At 40.3% G+C, this 21,248-nt stretch overlaps 1 protein-coding gene across 2 annotated transcripts in view; it reads left to right on the top strand.

Annotated features, from left to right (window-relative positions):
• LOC101159746 (protein kinase C alpha type) overlaps nucleotides 1-21,248 on the top strand; it is a 111,348-nt gene that overhangs the window by 39,877 nt on the left and 50,223 nt on the right. For both annotated transcript variants that reach the window (XM_004071449.4, XM_011478214.3), the window contains exon 3: nucleotides 4,838-4,920. In XM_004071449.4, the coding sequence (XP_004071497.1) occupies nucleotides 4,838-4,920 (83 nt within the window). The remainder of the gene's footprint in view (nucleotides 1-4,837; nucleotides 4,921-21,248) is intronic.

Here is a 21,248-nt window from a genome sequence, read left to right as displayed (position 1 = left end):
GGAGTGACCCCTTCACCCCAAAGGACTGCGGGGCCCTCAGCAGCAACTGCTTGGGCCTTCTTGTACAGCTTGTTATGCTATGTTCACACTGGGCATGTGACGCACGTTCAAGAACACATTCTTGAACACGCACCCAAGCTGTTAATACTGGACGAGCAGGGAGGGGCTTCTTCTTTGTCTTTTTCAACCTTTCAGTACTACTACATGTCTGCCACCTTTAGTAAGAAGAGGTTTGATGCCAAATGTACAAGCGGTGCAAATCTCGTGAATCTTGCTCCAGACTTTTTCTTTTACGTTCTGATATTTAAAAGACTTGGTGTCATATAATTCTGTCTGGGTACAAACCGCAATTATTAATTTCTCCTCCATGATCAATTTTCAATCCATGCTGACTTCCGTGAAATAAAAAGGAATGACATCCATCCATCACTACCAAATCTGAGTGCCTGATTGGTCAAAGTTCAACAAGGCTTAACTTGCAATGCTACTTCAATGAGCAGCATTTAATACGTGGAGCCCGAAAACTGTTGTAGAAACGTTTAGAGTGATGGGTGAATGTGAGAATCTTGACTGCTAACATGCGTTTACACCCATTTTCAAAGACTTTTCATTGAAAGTGGTGGCTTGAACATGCGTGTTGCTGAGGGTGTGTGTGTAGCTTCTGAGAGTTCATTCTCTCAATGCCCCTACCCTGGATAAAAGAACTCTTGACTAGCAATTTCTACAGTTTAGTGTAGGTTTACAGATGGAGTGTTAACGTTACATTCAGTTTGAAAAAAATCCAGTTGTTCAGATTTGATTTATGGTGTTTTTCTCCCTTTTATTTTTCCCGTGGATTTTAGATCAAAGCTTTTTGTGTCAAGATGCACTCTGTGGCTCTGATCGATTCAGTGTCTCCTGAATGAACGGAGTAGATCTGGTCTGTCTTTGCTGACAATTCGTCCTTTGAACAGCCACTCAACTTGGTTTCATTCATAGGGATTAATAAGGATGCTGTTTGGTTTGTAATCTTTCCACATTTCCATAGCACGTTAAAGCCGAACGTGGTGGTATTTGTGACAGCAGATAGACCATAGGCTCTCCAATTATACATCTAAATGTGTTGTGTACTCTAATGTGCTTTCCACGGTGGGTACACTCAAGCAGGGATGCATTTTTGTATTGTAAGCTGCTTTTCTGTGTCAAAGCCCCTTATCTCTGTGCTTATGCAATTAGGATGGGGAAACAAAGCACCTAGTAATTAATCATAACATTCTTGATGATACAGTATGTCACTGTGTCACCACTGCTTCTGCTGCTTTGCACATCCTAGGGTCATAGGAATAAATAATCTTAAGACATGCACACTTCTAAATGATCCTTCATCTGGGCTTTTTTTATGCTCTTTAATTTGCCTTTTATCTTGCAGCAAATTATTGCTGGTGCTGTTATTAGGGCTAAATAATACAGTTTTTTGTACCAAAGGATCTCAAGTAAAGACTCTTATTCAACCAGGATGGTTCCGTAGCAGAAAGAGCTTTGAGGAGTCATCTGGACTCGGTTTTTGTAAAGTTTTGCCACTTATCTTATTTCTCAGTTCTGAAGAAAGATCTTTAACCAAAAAAAGCAGAATTTCGATGACCCTGATATAAATTGAAAGAAAATTGCCTTATAAATCATGTTGAAGTTTCAACTTTGGAATTTCTATCTATACTTTAAACTTTCCAAGAGCAACATTCACTGTTTTGAGAGTAAAACTTTTCTTTTTCTTTTTCTGAGGGCTCAAAAAATTATTTTTCACTTAAAACTATAAACGAACAAAACAATTTTCACTTGAGAGAAATTATCTCTGTTCTGCATTTTGAAACAGAACAGGGCACCACGTTACAAATGTGCCACAAAAAGAGCTGATTGGTCAGCACCAACCATTTCCGATCAGCTCATAAACTGAATCAGGGTTTGTGCCCAATTGGAAGAGTTTCTGACCATTCAGCGTCATTCATCATACTGTTCCAAAAGGTACCCTTCCATCAGCGGTTTCCAACTCCCTTCCTCCGCCTACCAGTGAACATTTTTGCGACTCAGCCCCCCCCTATTTTTGTTATTTCAAATATACTCTGAAACCCCACTAATTTCATGTTGTCCACCTTCATTTTGTTTTTTTAAATGTCCCAACAATAGGATGACTTTATAAAAAATCCATCTTTTCTTTTACATTTTAATGTAAAAATCAGCTGTTAAAGTCAAAGAAATGTATTTTTCTTACTTTAAGTGAGGATGTGTTGCAAGACTAAATAATTTAAAAAGATCATACAATTTCAAAACAACAATATTTTATGCTTTTATCAGTTTCAATCAAAACGATGGCCAAAATATAAAACCTCCTATCTGCAAAAATTTATAAAATTTGAGTTTTTATGTTAAACAGTAAAAACAAGGATAACTCCCCATTTTAAGCGAACCTGCAAGACAATGCTACCCCTTTTTTGTGACATAAAGGTCATAAATACCTTCCGTCAGCACTGACTGGAATACTTGAAACACATTTTTCTACTATAGGTTTTGTATATAGGCCATCAAAAAGGTGTTTCGAGATCTTAATAGCTTTAATGCATAAGTGTCTTGTAAATGAGAGTAAATCTACAAAGTGTTGCAGCTTTTGTATTTATAGGGAGTAGGTAACCCTCCCAAAAAGCAGTCACTCCACCCATTGCTTCCTTAAGACAGCTTCTAGATTTATGTGCTCCACATTGTGGGTACATGCGCCTGAAAGTCGACCCCGGGGATTATAGACACAGAGTAATAGTTTCTTTGTCTTGAGGAAACACTCTTCCCTGAAACACACTAAATCAAAGACACTCACAAACACACACAGCCCAGAAGCTGGCTTTATCCCTTTTTCTATAGGATCAGCTTATTGGCCCTCCTTCACCTCATAACTGGGATGAAAGAAACCAGCTTAACTCATCAGCAGACGCTTAGAGTATGAGACGAACCCGAAAAAGAGGCAGAGGAGGTCTATCTAGTGTGCTGCTGTGAGGCCGAGGATGTGAGTGGGGCTGTGGGAAGGAGGAAGCGGGCGACATCATTTCTGCCAGTGGGCTTCATGGAGAAAAGGGAAACCTGATGACGGCGCTCAGAATCAGTGTAAACGTTTGATTCAGACGATGAAAACACACAGGGCAGATTTGATTTGTTAGGAGCTAGTCCCTTGTGTGTAAGCAAACGCTCTTCTTAATATCACTGACAGCTTGAGTGGGCAGAATGTGGGATGGGAGGATCATAAGGCTGACTTATGTCGAGCTGGAGGTGGATAAGATATGGAAATAAAAGCGCTAAAGAAATTAGCAGAACAATAACAGAGGGACTAAACCAAATTTCACAAATTAAGGCTACTAAAATGTTTTTATTGATCATTACATTGATAGATCTTTAATAAATCTTCAGGTACTATGTTTTCTTAAAGTGTTTAAAATATAAATAATATAAAAGTCATTTATCACAAGGACAGAAATAGAAACAAGCGAAGCTTAAGCTTATTTACACATAAAAGAGTTAGAGTACTCCTGGTTGCCTTTCTAGTGTCTAATTGCTTATTCACGAGCAAGGTATTTTTTTTTTGTATTTTTATATAGACCGAAGCTACAGTTCATATATACAATAAAGCAACAGGAGGGATCAAAAAAGTGCACTCTTGTTGCATTAGCACTGAACATAAACATTGAACGACGAGGCTCTTTTCCACACAACCTTTGCTTATTTTTCTTTTTTTGCATTAGAGCAGCAATAAAGTAGTGAGAAGTCCTTAAGAGTAACAACAGGCATTTCATATGCAACAGACGGGGGTAATAATGGTGCAATAGAGATGCCAACTTTATAATCTACGCAGAAGCAAGAAGATAACGACGAAATTTACATTTATGCTCATTAAAATAATTTAACCTGTCAAGAAAACATAAATTCATTTTACTATCTTTTCAGGTATGTTGTATTAAAAAAATCAATGCTCCGTGACGATCATTAGTAAACCCTTTTTCTTTTGTTCGGAAAATTGCCCATCGCGTCTTCTGGCAGTAAGACTGTGCTGGCAAAGTCAGCCACAAAGGCTGCATGCATGTGACCATGTAAGAGAGGAAAAAGCACACGAACAGGCAGCGTGACAGTGAGCGGGCGAGACAGATCGTGTGAGGACACGAGCAAGAAAATGAATGGTCAAATTGGAGCAGCAACACAGAAGAATACAGTCAGCTTGTAAACAGGCTGTCACTGATTTTTCTTTTTTTATTTTGCTGTGCCCTCTAGATCTGAGACAGAGTCCAAATGCAAATGCTGATGTGCGAGCAATGTCAGGTGTCATCGGTCTCACACTGAGGGACACTTTGTTCAACACAGGGCCCGGTCCAGTAGGAGACAGTAAAACAATCATGGCAACAGATTGGAAAGCAGTGAGAACTGTAGAACAAAAAAGCTTTTTTTGTGTGTGTGGGTGTGAGTGTGGGTGCACACATGCGTTTGTTTGTCTATATGCATTTGTTTGTGTGTCTGTATAGGAGCGAGTTGCCAAACTCTCTTTGGGGTTGACTGACGATGATTTTCATACACATTTTCTCTGGCTTACTGCCTTGCTCGCACTACTTCTCCCTCTGTGCCTACACTGTTGTCTGACAGCTTGCATGAAAGCAGAATAAGGATATCATACTTTGGGTGCACGCTTGTTTGTGTTTCTGTCATTGTTTCCTAAGAAACTGAAGGCTCAGAGATTGAACACATTTTGTGAACATGCAGCAGCCTTTCCATTTGAAATAGCGGACAATTTTTGTCTCATAAATTATTGTAAAGGTCTTTTGTTTTCTTTCAGTGTGCTGTTTTGTGGTCCATAAACGGTGCCATGAGTTCGTCAGCTTCTCCTGTCCTGGAGCCGACAAAGGCCCCGACTCAGATGTAAGTCAACAGCTCACGTCCAACTTCTGCTTTTGACTGCATTAAAATGCACCAATGCATCGCATTAATACCTTTTTTTTTATACAACAGTTTTGCACTTTGTTCATTCATGAGACAAAACACATAAGAGCTCGTTGGGCAGCTTATTGCCGAAAGCGAAATAAGTGGAAAGGGTTTCAGTAAATGCAGGGATCACAGCTGTAAAAGTATAAAAAATACTGTCCTTTTATGATCAATTTCAACCTCCGTAGACCTTGGAAAGGGAGTTATGTTTTTATGACATACAGTTAAAAAATCTTATAAATGGAGGCAAATTTGATATAACCTGGTTTTATGAAAGCTTACTGTTAAAAGGTCGATAGTTCATTTAGATTTCCTTTTTATGTTATATTTGATGATGTTTTCAGGAAAAAAATCTACATTTCATCATACTTTCTTTTTTTTATAACTATTGCATCGTCCTTGGTAATAAAAAAGTTTTATTTCTATCATTTTCGTGTATTTTTTGTAAACATTATTGCCTTTTTTTCTGCGTTTAAAATGTTTTTTTGTTTTTTTTAATCCACCTCCTGACCCTACTGAGAGTACGCAATGTGAAACTGCCAGGACTGAATGAGCTGTAGGTGTGTTGATGCTTTTTCCTCTGCACCACCTGCGCTATCATGTTGTTGTTGTTTGCAGCATTTGCCTTTAATGATTTAAATGCCATTTTCTGTTGCTATAACAACACAAAGGGAAAGTGATGCACAAATGGTTGAAATTAGCATGGAGTTAGTGATGGAAATGTGGCATTTTTGTTTGTTTCCCTCAGATGTTTTGATGAACACAGAATTATTTATTGTCATGAATGTAACTGACTGCAGATTACTCAGAAGTAGAGACGTTATATTTATATTTGTTATTTTGGCCTCACATTTTAGTCAATTATATCATAAAAAAGGACCAGATTGAAACTTTTCTCATTTTGTTTTGATCGAAAAATACTTTTATTAGGCTTTTTGTCAAGCTGATGAGAGTTCATTAACAATTCATTTCCTAGTCATAGATGTACATTATAAAGTATATTTTGCTTTCCTATTTATACAATTTTTATACAAAGAAAAGATGCTGCACCTGCACTATCACAATCCGAAAAAAAGACAACCTTTTTTTGCAATTATACTTATTAATACACAGGAGTTTTTATGTTTTTGTTTCATTTTGTTTTCTGAAAATTACTTTTTGCTCGATCTTGACAGCGCGTCAATTGCCCAGTGTTTACACACTGTACCAATACATCCTAAGTGAAAGCTGTCATATTTTTATGTATGTGTACATCAATATACTGTCCAGTGAGATGCAAACATTTAAATAACTTAGAAAAACATAATTAAATCATTCCCATGAATTAGGATTTCATTACCACGGAATATTACTTCGTTCCCACATCATACTATGGTAATTAATTCCCACAAAATAATTAAATTGTTCCCTCAAAATTTTAAACAAAGAAGTATTTAAACTCCTAAAAGCTGACTTTTTCCCCCCACATGAACTGCAAGTAGTTATTTGTCGGGTAGTCTCCAACTACATCAAGTTATTCAAAAACAGGGTGACAGATGTGAGCAAAACTTTGATTTATAGCAGAAACATTCAAATTTTTGTCTGCGTATGTCACATTACAAGGATGTATAGAGATTTTTTTCTTCTTTTTTTTTAAAAGCTCCACAAAAACATCGTTAATCACGTTTCCATGTCTGGGTTCATGAGATCATTCAGAGACTTTATTATTATACGAAAAATTCCATTGATGGATGACAAGATCACAGCTACCAACACTATCTACGGGTTCTTTTCTGTGCTCTATTTAAACGGAGATGTCGCCAGTGACACTCAAAGAACACAAGCTCTTTGACGTTGCGTAACCCTTTGACCGTTTAGGCGATCGACATGAACCAGATGATTCTGACGCAGAGAAAAGCGGCTCTTCCTATTGACTTTGCACTGATATGGAGTGTTGCATTTCAGCGCAAAGCTGCTTTTCTTAGCTTCAGAACCCGCTGGGATAACGTTCGTTGCATAAACGGTTAAAGAGTTACATCATCCCTGCAGTTGATCTCCAGTTCATTCAATTTGTAATACGACCCTAATGTCTCGCCACCCATTGCTTTGGGCGTTCAAAAATGTCTTTTTTAAATTTTTTATTCCACCTGTTATCGTCCTTTAGGTTTTGAAGTCTGTGCTCCATTTGGGTGTAGTTTTGATTGTGTGAGCCGGCTGTTCCAAACTGTAATTTCCTCTTCATGCACAGCGTCAGTGTGAAGACACTCTGTCCCATTAGAGCGTTTTTTTTCTCCGTCTAAGGTCCTTGACAGCAGACACAGAAAGGCAAATTAGACTTCTGTTGTCACTGTTGAGCTTGAACAGACTCCTAATGAATTTCCTCTTTCTTTACCAATTAACTGGCACACTCCCACACTAATATCGTCTCGCAAATTGGAATCAAATGTAGTGTTTCTCAATGACTCATTGTCTTACACTCTTGATTAAGTGTAACTGTTATTTCTTCACCTTCTCTTTTTCACTCAGTTTTATTCATTAACTCACAATAAAAGGTTACTTAAGTTCTTAAATGATAACCTAAAGCAGGTAGTTAAAGGTGTTTCCTAGAAAAAACAGAGTATTTTTGATTCTTTTTTGTAAAATTGTCCAAATTGTTTCTTTTTTTTGCAGTTTCAAGAGCCTCTTCTTTCAGTTTGTTGTTTCATTCTGTTTTTGTATCTGTTTTTTGTATCTAACTCACACCTACGTCCATGACTTTAGGTGTTTATTGTAATGTTATGCCCATTATCTGCCAGATGGCCCAGAGTGAACAGCTCTTTTGGGGGGAGGCTCTTTAAATTCCAAATGCAGATCTTTAACGTGTCAAACCTTTTTTGTGCTGCAAACTTATCAAACAGGAATACTCTGGCTTTGGAGCTACAAAATTCCAATAGATATATATTTTATAGAGCAGCTAGGGAAACTCTAAGTAAAGAAAAGTGACACACTCAATATTTTAAGCAAGATCACTTTGTATATCAATTTTTCACTGTTCCAGGCATTTAGAGAAACGTTCACTTTACAAATGTGAGCATCTTATGAAGTGTTTTCATAGCAAGTCAAGTGTTTGATTTCTTATTTAAACCTCTTTTGGAAAAGGTGCCACTCAGCGATGTGTTATATGCATTTACTTTACTGTGTTTATATTTAAAAATTCTCATTTAATTTTCTTAGATTATGGAAATACACAAACATTCCCACCAATTTTTTCCTTTGTTTGTTTATTGTGTCTACAGTTCAGTGTAGCACCCATCCTGTGTTCATAAAAAGCTCTATATTATTTTTACTTATTTATAATCAATCACCGAAAACAAAAATGGGTTGTTTTATAATGCAAATGTTTACAATTAATGGCTTTCTTAAAATTCTAATCCAGTCATCTTTTGATCTATTTTCAAAGTGTTCTGAGTGGTCTTTTGATAACGATTATGCCATTTTTAGTTTTTTTTTTAAAACCTGTGTCGTTTTAAGACACAGGTTTTTCGAGGTTTGGCGAGTAATTTTGGATCAATCCAGGCATACAGTTTTTAGCCAGATGCTCGGACAAGGAAAACAAAGATCTAGTTGTCTGCAAATGGATGCAAGCTGATGGAGCAGAGCAGGGATCTTGTGGCCTGCTGGCTGTAGCACCTACGTCACACCAACAGGCTTTTTCCATCTGCATTGTTTTCCCCTGCTTCTGATTCATAACAATTTGAACAAATAAGTACGGTACTTAGAAATACTCCGAAGTGCAATTTATCTTTATAAATGTCCTCCATCATGATAAAAATGCAACAAGGACATATTAAATAAAAACACCATTTTCATTGGAGTTGGTCTTTAAGTGTTGTAGGTGTGAAAAGGCCCATGGCCCGAATTTAGAGACCTTTCCTTATTGGTCAAATTAACACCACATTTGCTTGGCAAAAGCAGTTTTATGGAGTGACCAGAACTCTTTCTTGCTTTATTTAAAATCAGCTTTTCTTACACTTTTGAAGTGACAGATTTGGACCTTTCAGGTCAGCTGGAATGGGCTGCAGCAGGCCCTTGTGTCCCTGGTTAGACCAGAGGTAAGAATGATCGGATGTCTTACCAGTTAGGCTGTAGTGCACTGAGATGCCCCTGTGGTTAGGAGTGAGACTTCTGTCATCTCACTGTCCTTAAAGTAACTAATAATGACTAACTAAAACCTACCAGCTCCTTGTTCTCGCCATCATTATATCCACACTCCTCCTCTGTGTGGTGCTGTGATTTTAAATCTGCCTTTGGCTGCAGAAACACACTCTTTGTCACTTTCCTTTTGACTCACACACAGTCTTGTTGTCACCTTGCACTGTAGCTTAAGAGTGCCCAATGCACTATCTTTGACGTGTGAATGGCGTCATCTATCCGACAGATGCCTTGAAACGCTCACAGGAAGACTGCAGGAGATGAATCTGAGAGAAGAGTGTTTCCTCATTGTGTCTCGCTTTCATCTTTCAGTTTCCATTCAGTGATCTTAGGCATTGGTGGAACATAGAGCTGCATTATCCGTTAAGGATCGCTCTGATCGGTGAATGGCGGTGATTCATACAAGGAACTGAATAAGCCTAATGCAAACTCCATGCATTTTAAGGCAACTCAGATGGAATTGGTTTTTCAAATCCAATTCAATGTGCTCGGGTAATCTATGAAGTTTGAGTCAAATCAGCTCTACTAGTAGGTTCACAGTTGTAACTTCATTGCTTTCTGTATGAAATCCTGTAACAGTACAAATTTAAACAGCAACAATTTTGGTAATTTATGTCACTGTGCTTCTGACTAAGCAGGACAAAGCAGTGATGTCACAAAAAAGCTCTTCTTCAAACAGCATTTTTATGTCTGCCCCGATTCACAACAATTTGAATAAAGAAATACAAAGATATGCCAAAAGAACATGTTAAACACCAAAAGCTGGGTTTTCATTAGAGTGGGTCTTTAAGTCCTTGTTCTTCTGCGAGCTGACATGGTAGATGTAACGTCTCTGGTTCTTCTGGACGAGACGCGGAACATCCCATTCTGCTAGTGATCCACTTCAGTTCTTGCTTTAGAGAGCTGTGGCTGAGCCACTTTACTTTCCACAAGGTCTGAAATGACTATAAGTACCATAAATACATGAATAAATATATATTAATGATACTTTTAAAACGGTATGAGATGACCTAAATAATGCATAAACGTAGCATTCAAACACTTTCAATATTACTTTTAAAATTATTTAGAAACAATTGTAAAATACAATTTATTAGAATTTAATTTACATTTTACGTGCATTTTCTTAAAGAACAGTGATGCTCACGGTATGTGAACATTAGGTCAAGTTGTGCTGGTTGACAAAATGATTCTAAGACTACGTTTTTGGGACTTGGGATAAAATTCTTACCACCATTTGGGCAACAGGGGCAGAGGTTTTACCAGACCAGAACTCTATATCCAATCATTGCTGTATCCTGCACAGTCATTCACTTTCGGCATGGCGTAGTGTTTCTCATGAATTCTGCCCTGACACGTTTTAACCGAGCGCCACGCTCACGCACTCATATAGGTGACTCTCGCAAACCCCCTCATTAAGAAAGATTCTATCTCAACTCGTGCGCTGACCCCTCCACCCCCTGCTCCTCATTATGGCAGTCATCAGTGCCTGTTGACAAGCTGACTGCTGATGCCCACACAGTTGGCTTCGCTGGTGTGAGCAGAGTGAGAGGCATCATTAGCTCCAGTCAAAATGAGGAGATCGCTGAGAAAATAAAAGTTAAGAGGAATGTAAATTGCTGTGTAAAAAGAGAAAATTTCATTTCAAGAAAACATTTTGGAACTGAATTCTCTAGAAAATATAAAACTGTACAAAGTTCTGCAGGCCGTCTCTTTTATCTGATCACCAGCTCATGCACTATGACTGGAGGCTGCTTTCTCTTTGTTCAGTTTCCACCAAAGTTCTTTAAATATTTTAAAATGTGACCATGCAGCATCGTCGCTGAACATTTGGAATTCTGTGGATCCTTTTTAAGACACATGCGGGATTAACAAAGTTTATCTGTAGCAGTAAAAATACTGCAAGAGGCACTTATTACATGATGTCTTGCCTCCTGCGTGCTCTGAACACGCCTGCTCCCTTGTGCTGTGTGGGTGTAACTCCAGCAGCAAATATTCTTCCATGAATGACAACTGTGAAACAATTCCAGAGCCATTTGCTGGTATATATTTCATTTTTTGTGTGTGAAAAAAAGTGGGTTACAACTTTTGTGGCAATTTACAATAAGGAAAATTTGGACTTTTTTGTCTTTTTTGATGCATAACCTTATATATTTTGACTTGAAGGTATTTGCTGCACAAATATCTTTTATGGTTGAATTTAGGGGCTAATGTGTTGTTTTAACCCATCGCTTTATCCTATTTAGTTAAGAGTTTATCTCAGTTTTTTGTCCAGTCCACCATCACATTCAGACATTAATTTTTGTCTGTTTTCCCTGCTTCTTCTAATTCAATTAAAAAAATGTATCTTCAAAAACTCTTTGACATATTTATTTTTCATCTTTCTCAGAATTCTGTAGGAGCTAGAGCAATGCAGAGTCATATCAAAAGAGTAAAGTTTTTTGCACACTTTTGCATCACTTTGACACACTGACAGCTGGTGAGTTGAGACATGGTAAGTCCCTTGTTGCCTCCTTCTCCTCTTCCCGTTGCTTGCAGCTGTGACAGCTGACAGTGTCTTCTAGTTTTTTTTCCAATCACATGAAAGGTTGCAGCCTCTGTTCTGATAAATTTACTGGACATTTCTGCAGCTCTTAGGATTTTTACATCACGTTAAAATTCATCCTCGAGCTGGTTTCAAACTTTTGCTCCAAGTTCATTGTCATTTCAGGTCACTTTTTTATTACATCAGTGACAGAAATAATAAAAAAAAAGTTGCTCTGCAGCACACCCACAAGGGCCATATAACAGCCAGTGATGCTTTGGATCATCAGCCTTCCAGCTTCCACCCATCCCATTACCTTCATTGCAGTTCAACTCTGACCTGCAGCAGCAGCCGCTGGATCTGTCTGACACGGCTGCTCCAGAGTCCCGCTTACACAATGTCAAATCTCTCTGCATGTTAATGCTGAAGAGCGCAAAGAGCAGATTACAGCTTAGAGAGCTGAGCCGCTCTCAGCGCATTGACACGTGCTGCAGACTGCTGGCACAGATGCAAAAAACAGAAACTTCATGTAAACGATGCAGTATCTAGGTGAGACGGGTCAATTAAACCATTAACGTCTATATAAATTCAAAGGAACAGATTGGCTCTTTGCGAACTGAGATTATGCAATGCCACGATGTGCAGGGGGTTGTGGACACAAGGCTGCTCTCTTCAAAAACCACAATCTGTCCATGTGTTGAGTGGTAAGCAACATTACTTTAGACTGACCAGATGCCCCTTCTGATGCAGCCCCTGGTAATTCCACACAGACGGTGTTCAATGTGCTGCTCAAACATGTCACTGTCAGACGCGAACCAGATTTGTTGATTTGCCTTAATGGTGATGATTTGGAGGAACACAACAGGTCTGATCTTAAACTGTCAAAATAAACTGACACTGCCCACTATTTTGGCTTCTTGTACGCAGAACGAAGTTGGCAAATTAATAAAAAAAACATTACTTTCCTCTCAGTAAAACATTACTCTTTAAACTACTTTCACACCGCCCTTGGCACATGGCATTCAAGTGGCTACTTCTAATGAAAAGTCTTTGTAAACATGCGTTTCAGGCTTACGCGTTCAAAACTCTCATGTTTACACATTGCTATGCACATTTTACAGACTGTTTTCAGGCTCTACATACAAAATCCACCGCCATAGAACACGCTTTCAAAGGTAACCCAAGTCGAACTTTGACTAAACTCAATTTGAGAGAGTAGATTCGTACAAGTACTTGGGTGTTCACCTCAACAATAAACTGGACTGGTCACACAATACAGAAGCACTGTACAAAAAAGGACAGAGCAGACTTTATCTGTTGAGGAGGTTGAGGTCTTTTGGAGTGCAGGGATCACTCCTAAAGACTTTTTATGACTCTGTGGGGGCATCAGCCATTTTTTATGGAGCAGTCTGCTGGTGTAGCAGCATCTCGGAAGCGGACAGGAGAGGCTGGAGAGAGAGTCTCCGTTCTGGGGCTGCCTTTTGTTCTTCTGGGGCTGCCTTTGGACTCAATACAGGAGGTGGGAGAGAGGATGATGGTAGCTAAGCTATCATCCATGATGGAGAACGACGCCCACCCCCTGTATGAGTCTGTGTCCTCATTGTGCAGCTCCTTCAGCGTCAGACTGAGACATCCTAAGTGTCTGAAGGAGCGACACCGCAGGTCGATTCTACCTCCTGCTGTTAGACTGTACAACCTTAGCTGCTCCCAGTGAACCACGTTAACCAACATCATCGGCTCTGTCATATTTCTTTTACCCTGTGCAATAACTGATCATATGGTCATCCTGTGCAATTTTTGGAAATGTATGTGTGTATATTGACTTTATAGTTTTCTTTTATATATTGCTCTTGCACCTGTACTGCTGCTGCAACAAGGAAATTTCCCCATCATGGGACTAATAAAAGAATGTCTTGTCTTATCTTATCTTAAACAGGGACTCAGATTTGTTAGTGACATATGTATGGCATCCCTTTAAATTCACCAACCATTTAAAAATTGATCATGGAGGAGAAATTAATAACTGCAGTTTGTGCCCGGCTGGCTCTTTCTTATATGATACCAAGTCTTTTATATATCAGAAAAGAGCTGTGAAAGCAAAAGCCTGGAGCAAGATTCAGAATTTTTTTCTATAAATGGTTGATATCAATACATGCTATTTGTAAACACTGACTGGAGCAAAATGCCTAAAACCTATCAAAGAAAAGACAAGAGTCCACTGTATTTTTTATGATGTGCGATAGATTTGTGATGTCCCATGAATCTTTGATACAGTTTCATAACCTACTGGTGTATTTACAAATATCACATAGCAGGTATTATGGCTGTGTACAGATGAACCGATGGTTTGTGCTAAAGTGCTAAAGACTGTAGGATTTGCCTTTCCTCTGATAGATAAGAGCACTTTCACCTTGAAAGAAATGAAATGCCACATAGAGGGCTTCTTGGCTGTGAGGGCTCATACTTGTCATCAAATGCCTTTTCAATTTAAGGGTCTGTGAACAAAAACTAGACAAAAGCAGCTCATTGTAGCCCTGGAGCCTTTTGTTTTTGTTTTTGCCTGACTGAGTAAGAGTACGACCTCCACAGACTACTTTATCTTACTCAAGTGTCTCGTCAGACATTATTTGTCAATCAACTTGTTTATTCACCAAAACACTCCATGGCAAATCTTAACCAAAGTGCTGCCAACTGACAAGAAGAGCCCGCTCTTGTTACAGCAGCACCAGCTGCAGTTTGAAAGGCCAGAGCAGGCAGGCCATAATTTACTTTATACAGTTGATATTTTGTCTCCTGAGGTGTTTTTTATGCTTGCAAGTTTGTCTTTTGTAAGCAGAAATCAAATAACAAAATCAATGATTATTGAACACACACACAGTTTTTCTGTGAAAGTTGTGTATGCTATTGGGAATATGTAAGGAAAGTGGTGCAAGAACTGGACCCTTTTTGGTTTTGTCAAATTTATTTCTTTGTTTTGGTCATGTTCTGTTCCCCCCCTGTCACAGTCACATCAGGTTCAGGTTGATGATCATCCACAGGGTTGATGGGTAACAGTGGTACAATTATTTACCCTTAGTGTATTTGAGTTTTAAGTTCTTCATGGTTCAGCATCTGTTGCTCCCTGGGTTTCTGTCATGTTCAAGTTAAAAAATTGTGTTTCTGTCACCAAGCCTGGGGCCTCATTTATAACCGTTGCGTACGCACAAAAGAAGGCGTACGCCACTCTCTACGCAATAGTTGAGATTTATAAAAAGCAAACTTGACGGGAAAATGTGCGGTCCTTCACGCAAGCTCTGACCCAGGCGTACGCACAAAAACGGGTGAAATGAGAAACGGCGACATCGTCGGCAGATAGAAGAAACACGTGAAAGTGAAAATGACAATACTGCCTCTCAGAAATAACATGAAGACTTCACAAAGCAAGTCTTACAATTAACAGCCTACACAAACACCCGTTGGACCGATCAGCAGTGAAACAAACAAAAAAATCAAACGAAAATTAAAACAGAAATTCAAATGAACACATATTTGCAAAAAGAAAAGTGAAATATTTTCTGCAATATTGGCATGTTGTGCAATTCATCCTCATAAATAATATATTTAACAGAACGAAATAATGTACAAAACTGATATTCCCGTCAATGTGTCCGTCTGGCGGAGCAGATATAGGTGCAATTAGACAGACAGATGGATAGATAGAGAGAGATGCATTAATTGTCCACTAGGGAAAGTTCTTTTCATAGTAAAACATTTCTTCATAAGCTACAGAATTATGGTATTCATGCATATGCCTTTAGTTTGTTTTATTTTTGATAAAACCATGTATGGCGTATGTCTCGACCATTCAGAAAGCAACAAGAAATTACATTTGCGCTGAACAATTTCCCATTTCCACGTCGATTATTACCGACATCTGCAGCTTCTCAGATGTAATTAAATGGAGGGAAATAAAATGCCCCATCACAATGCGTAATGACGCACAATGGCTGATCTTGCGCTCTTAGAAGATGTTGCAAATGGAAGAATTCGGAGTGAACGCATCTTTAGACAGCAAGGAGACTTGTTCGCAAACGAGGACGAGTGGCTTATGAGCCGGTTCCGACTTCCTCTGCGGGCTTTTGGGGGTGTGTCACCCGGTGCATCTGGCGCGTCGGTGTCCCCCTGCGCCTCAGTCACCACTCCACTTAAAAGAGATTCCCCAATTATTGCCGCCAGTCTCTCATCAGGAGGGGTCAGCTCCGGTGTCCCCTCCCCCCCCCACACCCATGGCAGACACGGGTGTGTGTGTGTGGGGGGGGGGGGGGGGGGGGGGCAGCGCTAGATGTTTTTTTGCCTCGTCTTTGATGTCCGATCATTTCTTTTATTTCTTTTTTTTTTCGGCCACGGTCCGAGGTTGTGAGGCTACAGCATTTACAGCGTCTGCCACCGTCTGCCACTCACGTGCCTTTTTGGCATTAGTAATGCCCACACTGTGCCCTCCAAACAACATTATTCTCCTCTTTTCCACCTCGCCAACGATAACTTCTACTTCACATTGAGAGAAGTTACGTTTTTTTGATTTTCACTCCGTGTTTGGCATGGTTTCGCAATCAATGAATATTCATTTGTGGGCGTTTCACGGACTATTTATGGGCAACTATAGGCGTGTCATGAAGCCGCAAAAGCTGCGCAGCATTTAGAATTGGTTGTGATTTATTAAGGGAAAGATGCGTAGGATGTGCGTGCGCACGGTTTTATAACTCCGAATATTTCTGTGCGTACGCACGTCCTATGTTTCATCCGTACGCCACTTCTGACGCAAATCCTACGCAAAGTTTTATAAATGAGGCCCCTGGTCTCCTGCATATTTGGTCCCACATCACCAATTCTTGACAAAAGGTTAAATAAAACTAAAATTTTCCCCTTCCTTTTTGAGTTTCATTTTACAAAGTCTGCGGGAGGCTTTGGCTCAGAATTGGGGGCATGACTGTTGGGTTCCCAGCTGCACCTGTGCAAATGGTTCAGGCATTTTCTACTTCTTTGTGCTTTTTTGCCACCTTTTTTTCTGTTCCAGAATTGGAGGTGACCCCTTAAGCACCAAATAATGTGGTTCTTCCAAACAACACTGGTGGGTGGTGTCAAAAGGGAGCACTTTTTCATTATTATGGAGTTGGGTGGAGTAAACTCCAGCCAAAGCACCTGACCATGCTTCAAGCCTCATTTTTGCAGTTTTGAATCCTGTCCCTGGCAACAAGGGGCCCAGTGTATTTGAGTCTTTGGTCCCAGTTTACTGAAATCGACTTTAAAGAATGCAAGCAACTAAAAAGCCTGAATTTAATGAATTGAAATAGACTGAGCTGTGAATAAATGATAAATGAAACCTGTGGTGATGACTGAGGGTAGAAAATTTTAAAACAAAACATACTTTGAATAAAACATAACTTAATATGAGAACACAAAATAAAACTCTCTGTTTTGGTACAGTTCTAGTATTAATTTAATCTTTTTGACAATTCTAATCAAAAACCTACTTGCAATTATGAATTGTAATACCATTTTATGAAGATGTTTGTACTTTTTTTTAACTGTTCTTGCCATTATAGCAGCCATAGCAAGATCGCTTGGCTTCAAATCGAAACTTTTGCCTACTTGCTCTTCTCAAATTCATTCACACAGTCTAATAACTTCATCTGCAAAGCATATGCTGTTCTTCCACTGTCTGTGTGTGCCTGACTGAGGAGAGCATGTTTAAAACTGTGATTATGAAACACTATCATTTTTTTCATGTCCATATCTGCTGTACATTCCTGCAGATTTATTATAAGAGAGCATTATAATATTTGAACCCAATCAAACACATTTACAACTAGATAGATGCCTGAAACCTTAAGTTACGGTAGTACAATTTAGAGGATGATAGTCTAGAGCAAACAGAGGTAAATAAATCATAATTTCAGCTCATTGTGGTGGTAATTTGCTCATAACATAGCCTGTTTTTAGAGGACCCGGCTGCAGGCAGCCCTCCCCCTTTGTCAATAAATACAAATTTAACTGCCAGCCAAAACAATTACGGTTTTTCCTAGTTTAAGCTTTGATAAAATCTTTTTTTACAACTCTGCACACTTTTGGGTTAGGTGTAAATTGTATAACATCGCCCCATTATATCTTGTCCGCAGACTGGTTCCTCTCAGCTGTTTATGTCCGACTCAAAGGCGCTAATGACTAAACCTACCAACCAATACATTTCTCAGGTTTTATCATCTTGAAGACAAATGTAGATCTTCAAATAAACTCATCCTGTGGCTTCAGCAGATGAAGTGTGCATTATCAGAAAATAAAGCACGCCGTGGAAACCTGAACCGTCCAACGCCCGCGAAGTGCGTTAATTTCTGAAAATGGACACTTTGAAGGCCATTATCCCACTTATACCATTGTCACTTACAAAAGAAATAAATACTATACTATATATATTATTCTATACTATACTATATATATATTCTACTTTTTTAGTACTTCATTTTTGTTATTTTTTGTGTTTAGATTGCTTTTTTCAAATCTAGCCACAGGGGTTGCAAGCCAGTTGCCTCTGTGCCGGTCCCAAGCCCGGATAAATAGAGAGGGTTGCGTCAGGAAGGGCATCCGGCGTAAAAATTGCCAAAATAACCATGCGAATCATCCACACCACTTTAGACATACCGGATCGGTCGAGGCCCGGGTTAACAACGACCGCCACCGATGCTGTTAACCTACAGGGTGTCGGTGGAAATTTGACTACTGTTGGTCGAAGAAAGAGAGGAGGCAGAAGGGTCCGTGGCCAGAGAGAGAAGGGAAAAGGCAGGAACATAGGTTTGACAATAGGGACTCTTAACGTTGGCACAATGACAGGGAAAGGCAGAGAGCTGGCAGACATGATGGAGAGAAGGAAGGTAGATGTACTGTGTGTGCAGGAGACAAGGTGGAAGGGCAGCAAGGCACGTACTATTGGAGGAGGATACAAACTTTTCTATCATGGTGTTGATAGGAAGAGAAACGGGGTAGGAGTGATTCTGAAGGGGGAGTTTGTTAACAGGGTTCTAGAGGTGAAAAGAGTCTCAGACAGGATGATGAGCCTAAAGTTAGAAATCGAAGGGGTGATGGTGAATGTAGTCAGTGGGTATGCGCCACAGGTTGGCTGTGAGTTAGAAGTGAAGGAGAGATTCTGGAGTGAGTTGGATGAGGTCATAGAGAGTATCCCCAGAGGAGAGAGAGTTGTTATTGGAGCAGACTTTAATGGGCATGTTGGTGAGGGCAATAGAGGTGATGAGGAGGTGATGGGCAGGTTTGGTGTTAAGGAAAGGAATCTGGAGGGACAGATGGTGGTGGACTTTGCGAAGAGGATGGAAATGGCTGTAGTCAACACTTACTTCCAGAAGAGAGAGGAACATAGAGTGACATACAGAAGTGGAGGTAGGAGTACTCAGGTGGACTACATCCTATGTAGACGAGGTCATTTGAGAGAGGTTAATGACTGCAAAGTGGTAGTAGGAGAGAGTGTAGCCAGACAGCACCGCATGGTGGTGTGTAAGATGACTCTGGAGGTCAGGAAGAAGAATAGAGGGAAAACAGAAAAGAAGACCAAGTGGTGGAAGCTACAGAATGAAGAAACTTGTGAGGAATTTAGGCAGAAGTTGAGACAGGTCCTGGGTGGTCAGGATGAGCTTCCAGATGACTGGGAAACTACAGCAGAGATTATCAGGGAAACAGGTAGGAAGGTGCTTGGTGTGTCATCTGGAAAGAGGAAAGACGGTAAAGAGACTTGGTGGTGGAATGAGGAAGTACAGGAATGCGTCCAGAGGAAGAGGTTGGCTAAAAAGAAGTGGGATGTAGAAAGGACTGAGGAAGGTAGACAGGAGTACAAGGAAGCGCAGCGTAGAGTGAAGAGAGAGGTGGCAAAGGCCAAACAGAAAGCTTACGATGAGCTATATGACAGGTTAGACACAAAGGAAGGAGAGAAGGACTTGTACAGGCTAGCCAGACAGAGAGACAGAGATGGGAAGGACGTGCAACAGGTAAGAGTGATAAAGGACAGAGATGGAAAGGTGCTAACAACCCAGGAGAGTGTACAGAAAAGATGGAAGGAGTATTTTGAGGAGCTGATGAACGTGGAAAATGACAGGGAAAGAAGGGAGGAAGATGTGGTTGTTGTGGAGTAGGAAGTAGCAGAGATTGGAAAGGATGAGGTTAGGAAGGCTCTGAAAAGGATGAAGAGCGGAAAGGCCGTTGGTCCTGATGACGTACCTGTGGAGGTATGGAAGTGCTTAGGAGAGACAGCAGTGGAATTTCTAACGAGGTTGTTCAATAGGATTTTAGAGAGTGAGAAGATGCCCGAGGAATGGAGGAGAAGCGTTCTGGTTCCGATCTTTAAGAACAAGGGTGACACGCAGAACTGCAGCAACTATAGAGGAATAAAGTTGATGAGCCACACAATGAAGCTGTGGGAAAGAATAGTGGAAGCCAGGCTTAGGAAGAAGGTGGAGATTTGTGAGCAGCAGTATGGTTTCATGCCCCGTAAGAGCACCACTGATGCCATTTTTGCTTTGAGAATGTTGATGGAAAAGTACAGAGATGGTCAGAAGGAGCTGCATTGTGTGTTCGTAGATTTAGAGAAGGCGTATGACAGGGTGCCGAGGGAGGAGCTGTGGTACTGTATGAGGTCGTCTGGAGTGGCAGAGAAGTATGTCAGAGTAGTTCAGGACATGTATGAGAGAAGTATGACGGTGGTGAGATGTGCTGTAGGTCAGACAGAGGAGTTCAAGGTGGAGGTGGGACTACACCAAGGATCAGCTTTGAGTCCTTTTTTGTTTGCTATGCTGATGGACAGGCTGACAGACGAGGTAAGACAGGAATCTCCCTGGACAATGATGTTTGCAGATGACATTGTAATTTGCAGTGAGAGTAGAGAGCAGGTGGAGGAACAGCTAGAGAGGTGGAGGTTTGCTCTGGAAAGAAGAGGCATGAAGGTCAGTCATAGTAAGACAGAATACATGTGTCTGAACGAGAGGGATCAAGGTAGAAGCGTTAGGTTACAGGGGGCTGAGGTGAAGAAGGTGCAGGAGTTTAAGTACTTGGGGTCAACAGTTCAGTGTGATGGGGAGTGTGGAAAAGAGGTGAAGAGGCGAGTGCAGGCAGGTTGGAGCGGGTGGAGGAAAGTGTCAGGAGTGTTGTGTGACAGAAGAGTGCCAGCAAGACTCAAAGGAAAGGTGTACAAGACAGTGGTGAGACCAGCTCTGCTCTATGGGTTAGAGACGGTAGCAGTGAGACAGAGACAAGAGGCTGAGATGGAGGTAGCGGAGATGAAGATGTTGAGGTTCTCCTTAGGAGTGACCAGGTTAGACAGGATAAGGAACGAGTACATCAGAGGGACGGCTCATGTTGCCTGTGTTAGGGACAAAGTCAGAGAAGCCAGACTGAGATGGTTTGGACATGTTCAGAGGAGGGATAGTGGATATATTGGTAGAAGGATGTTGGAGATGGAGCTGCCTGGCAGGAGGGCAAGAGGACGGCCAAAGAGGAGATATATGGATGTCTTAACAGAGGACATGAAGTTGGCTGG

Source organism: Oryzias latipes, chromosome 8 (genome assembly GCF_002234675.1).
Source record: "Oryzias latipes chromosome 8, ASM223467v1".
Classification (NCBI taxonomy): domain Eukaryota; kingdom Metazoa; phylum Chordata; class Actinopteri; order Beloniformes; family Adrianichthyidae; genus Oryzias; species Oryzias latipes.
This window is presented reverse-complemented; position numbering and strand designations above follow the sequence as displayed.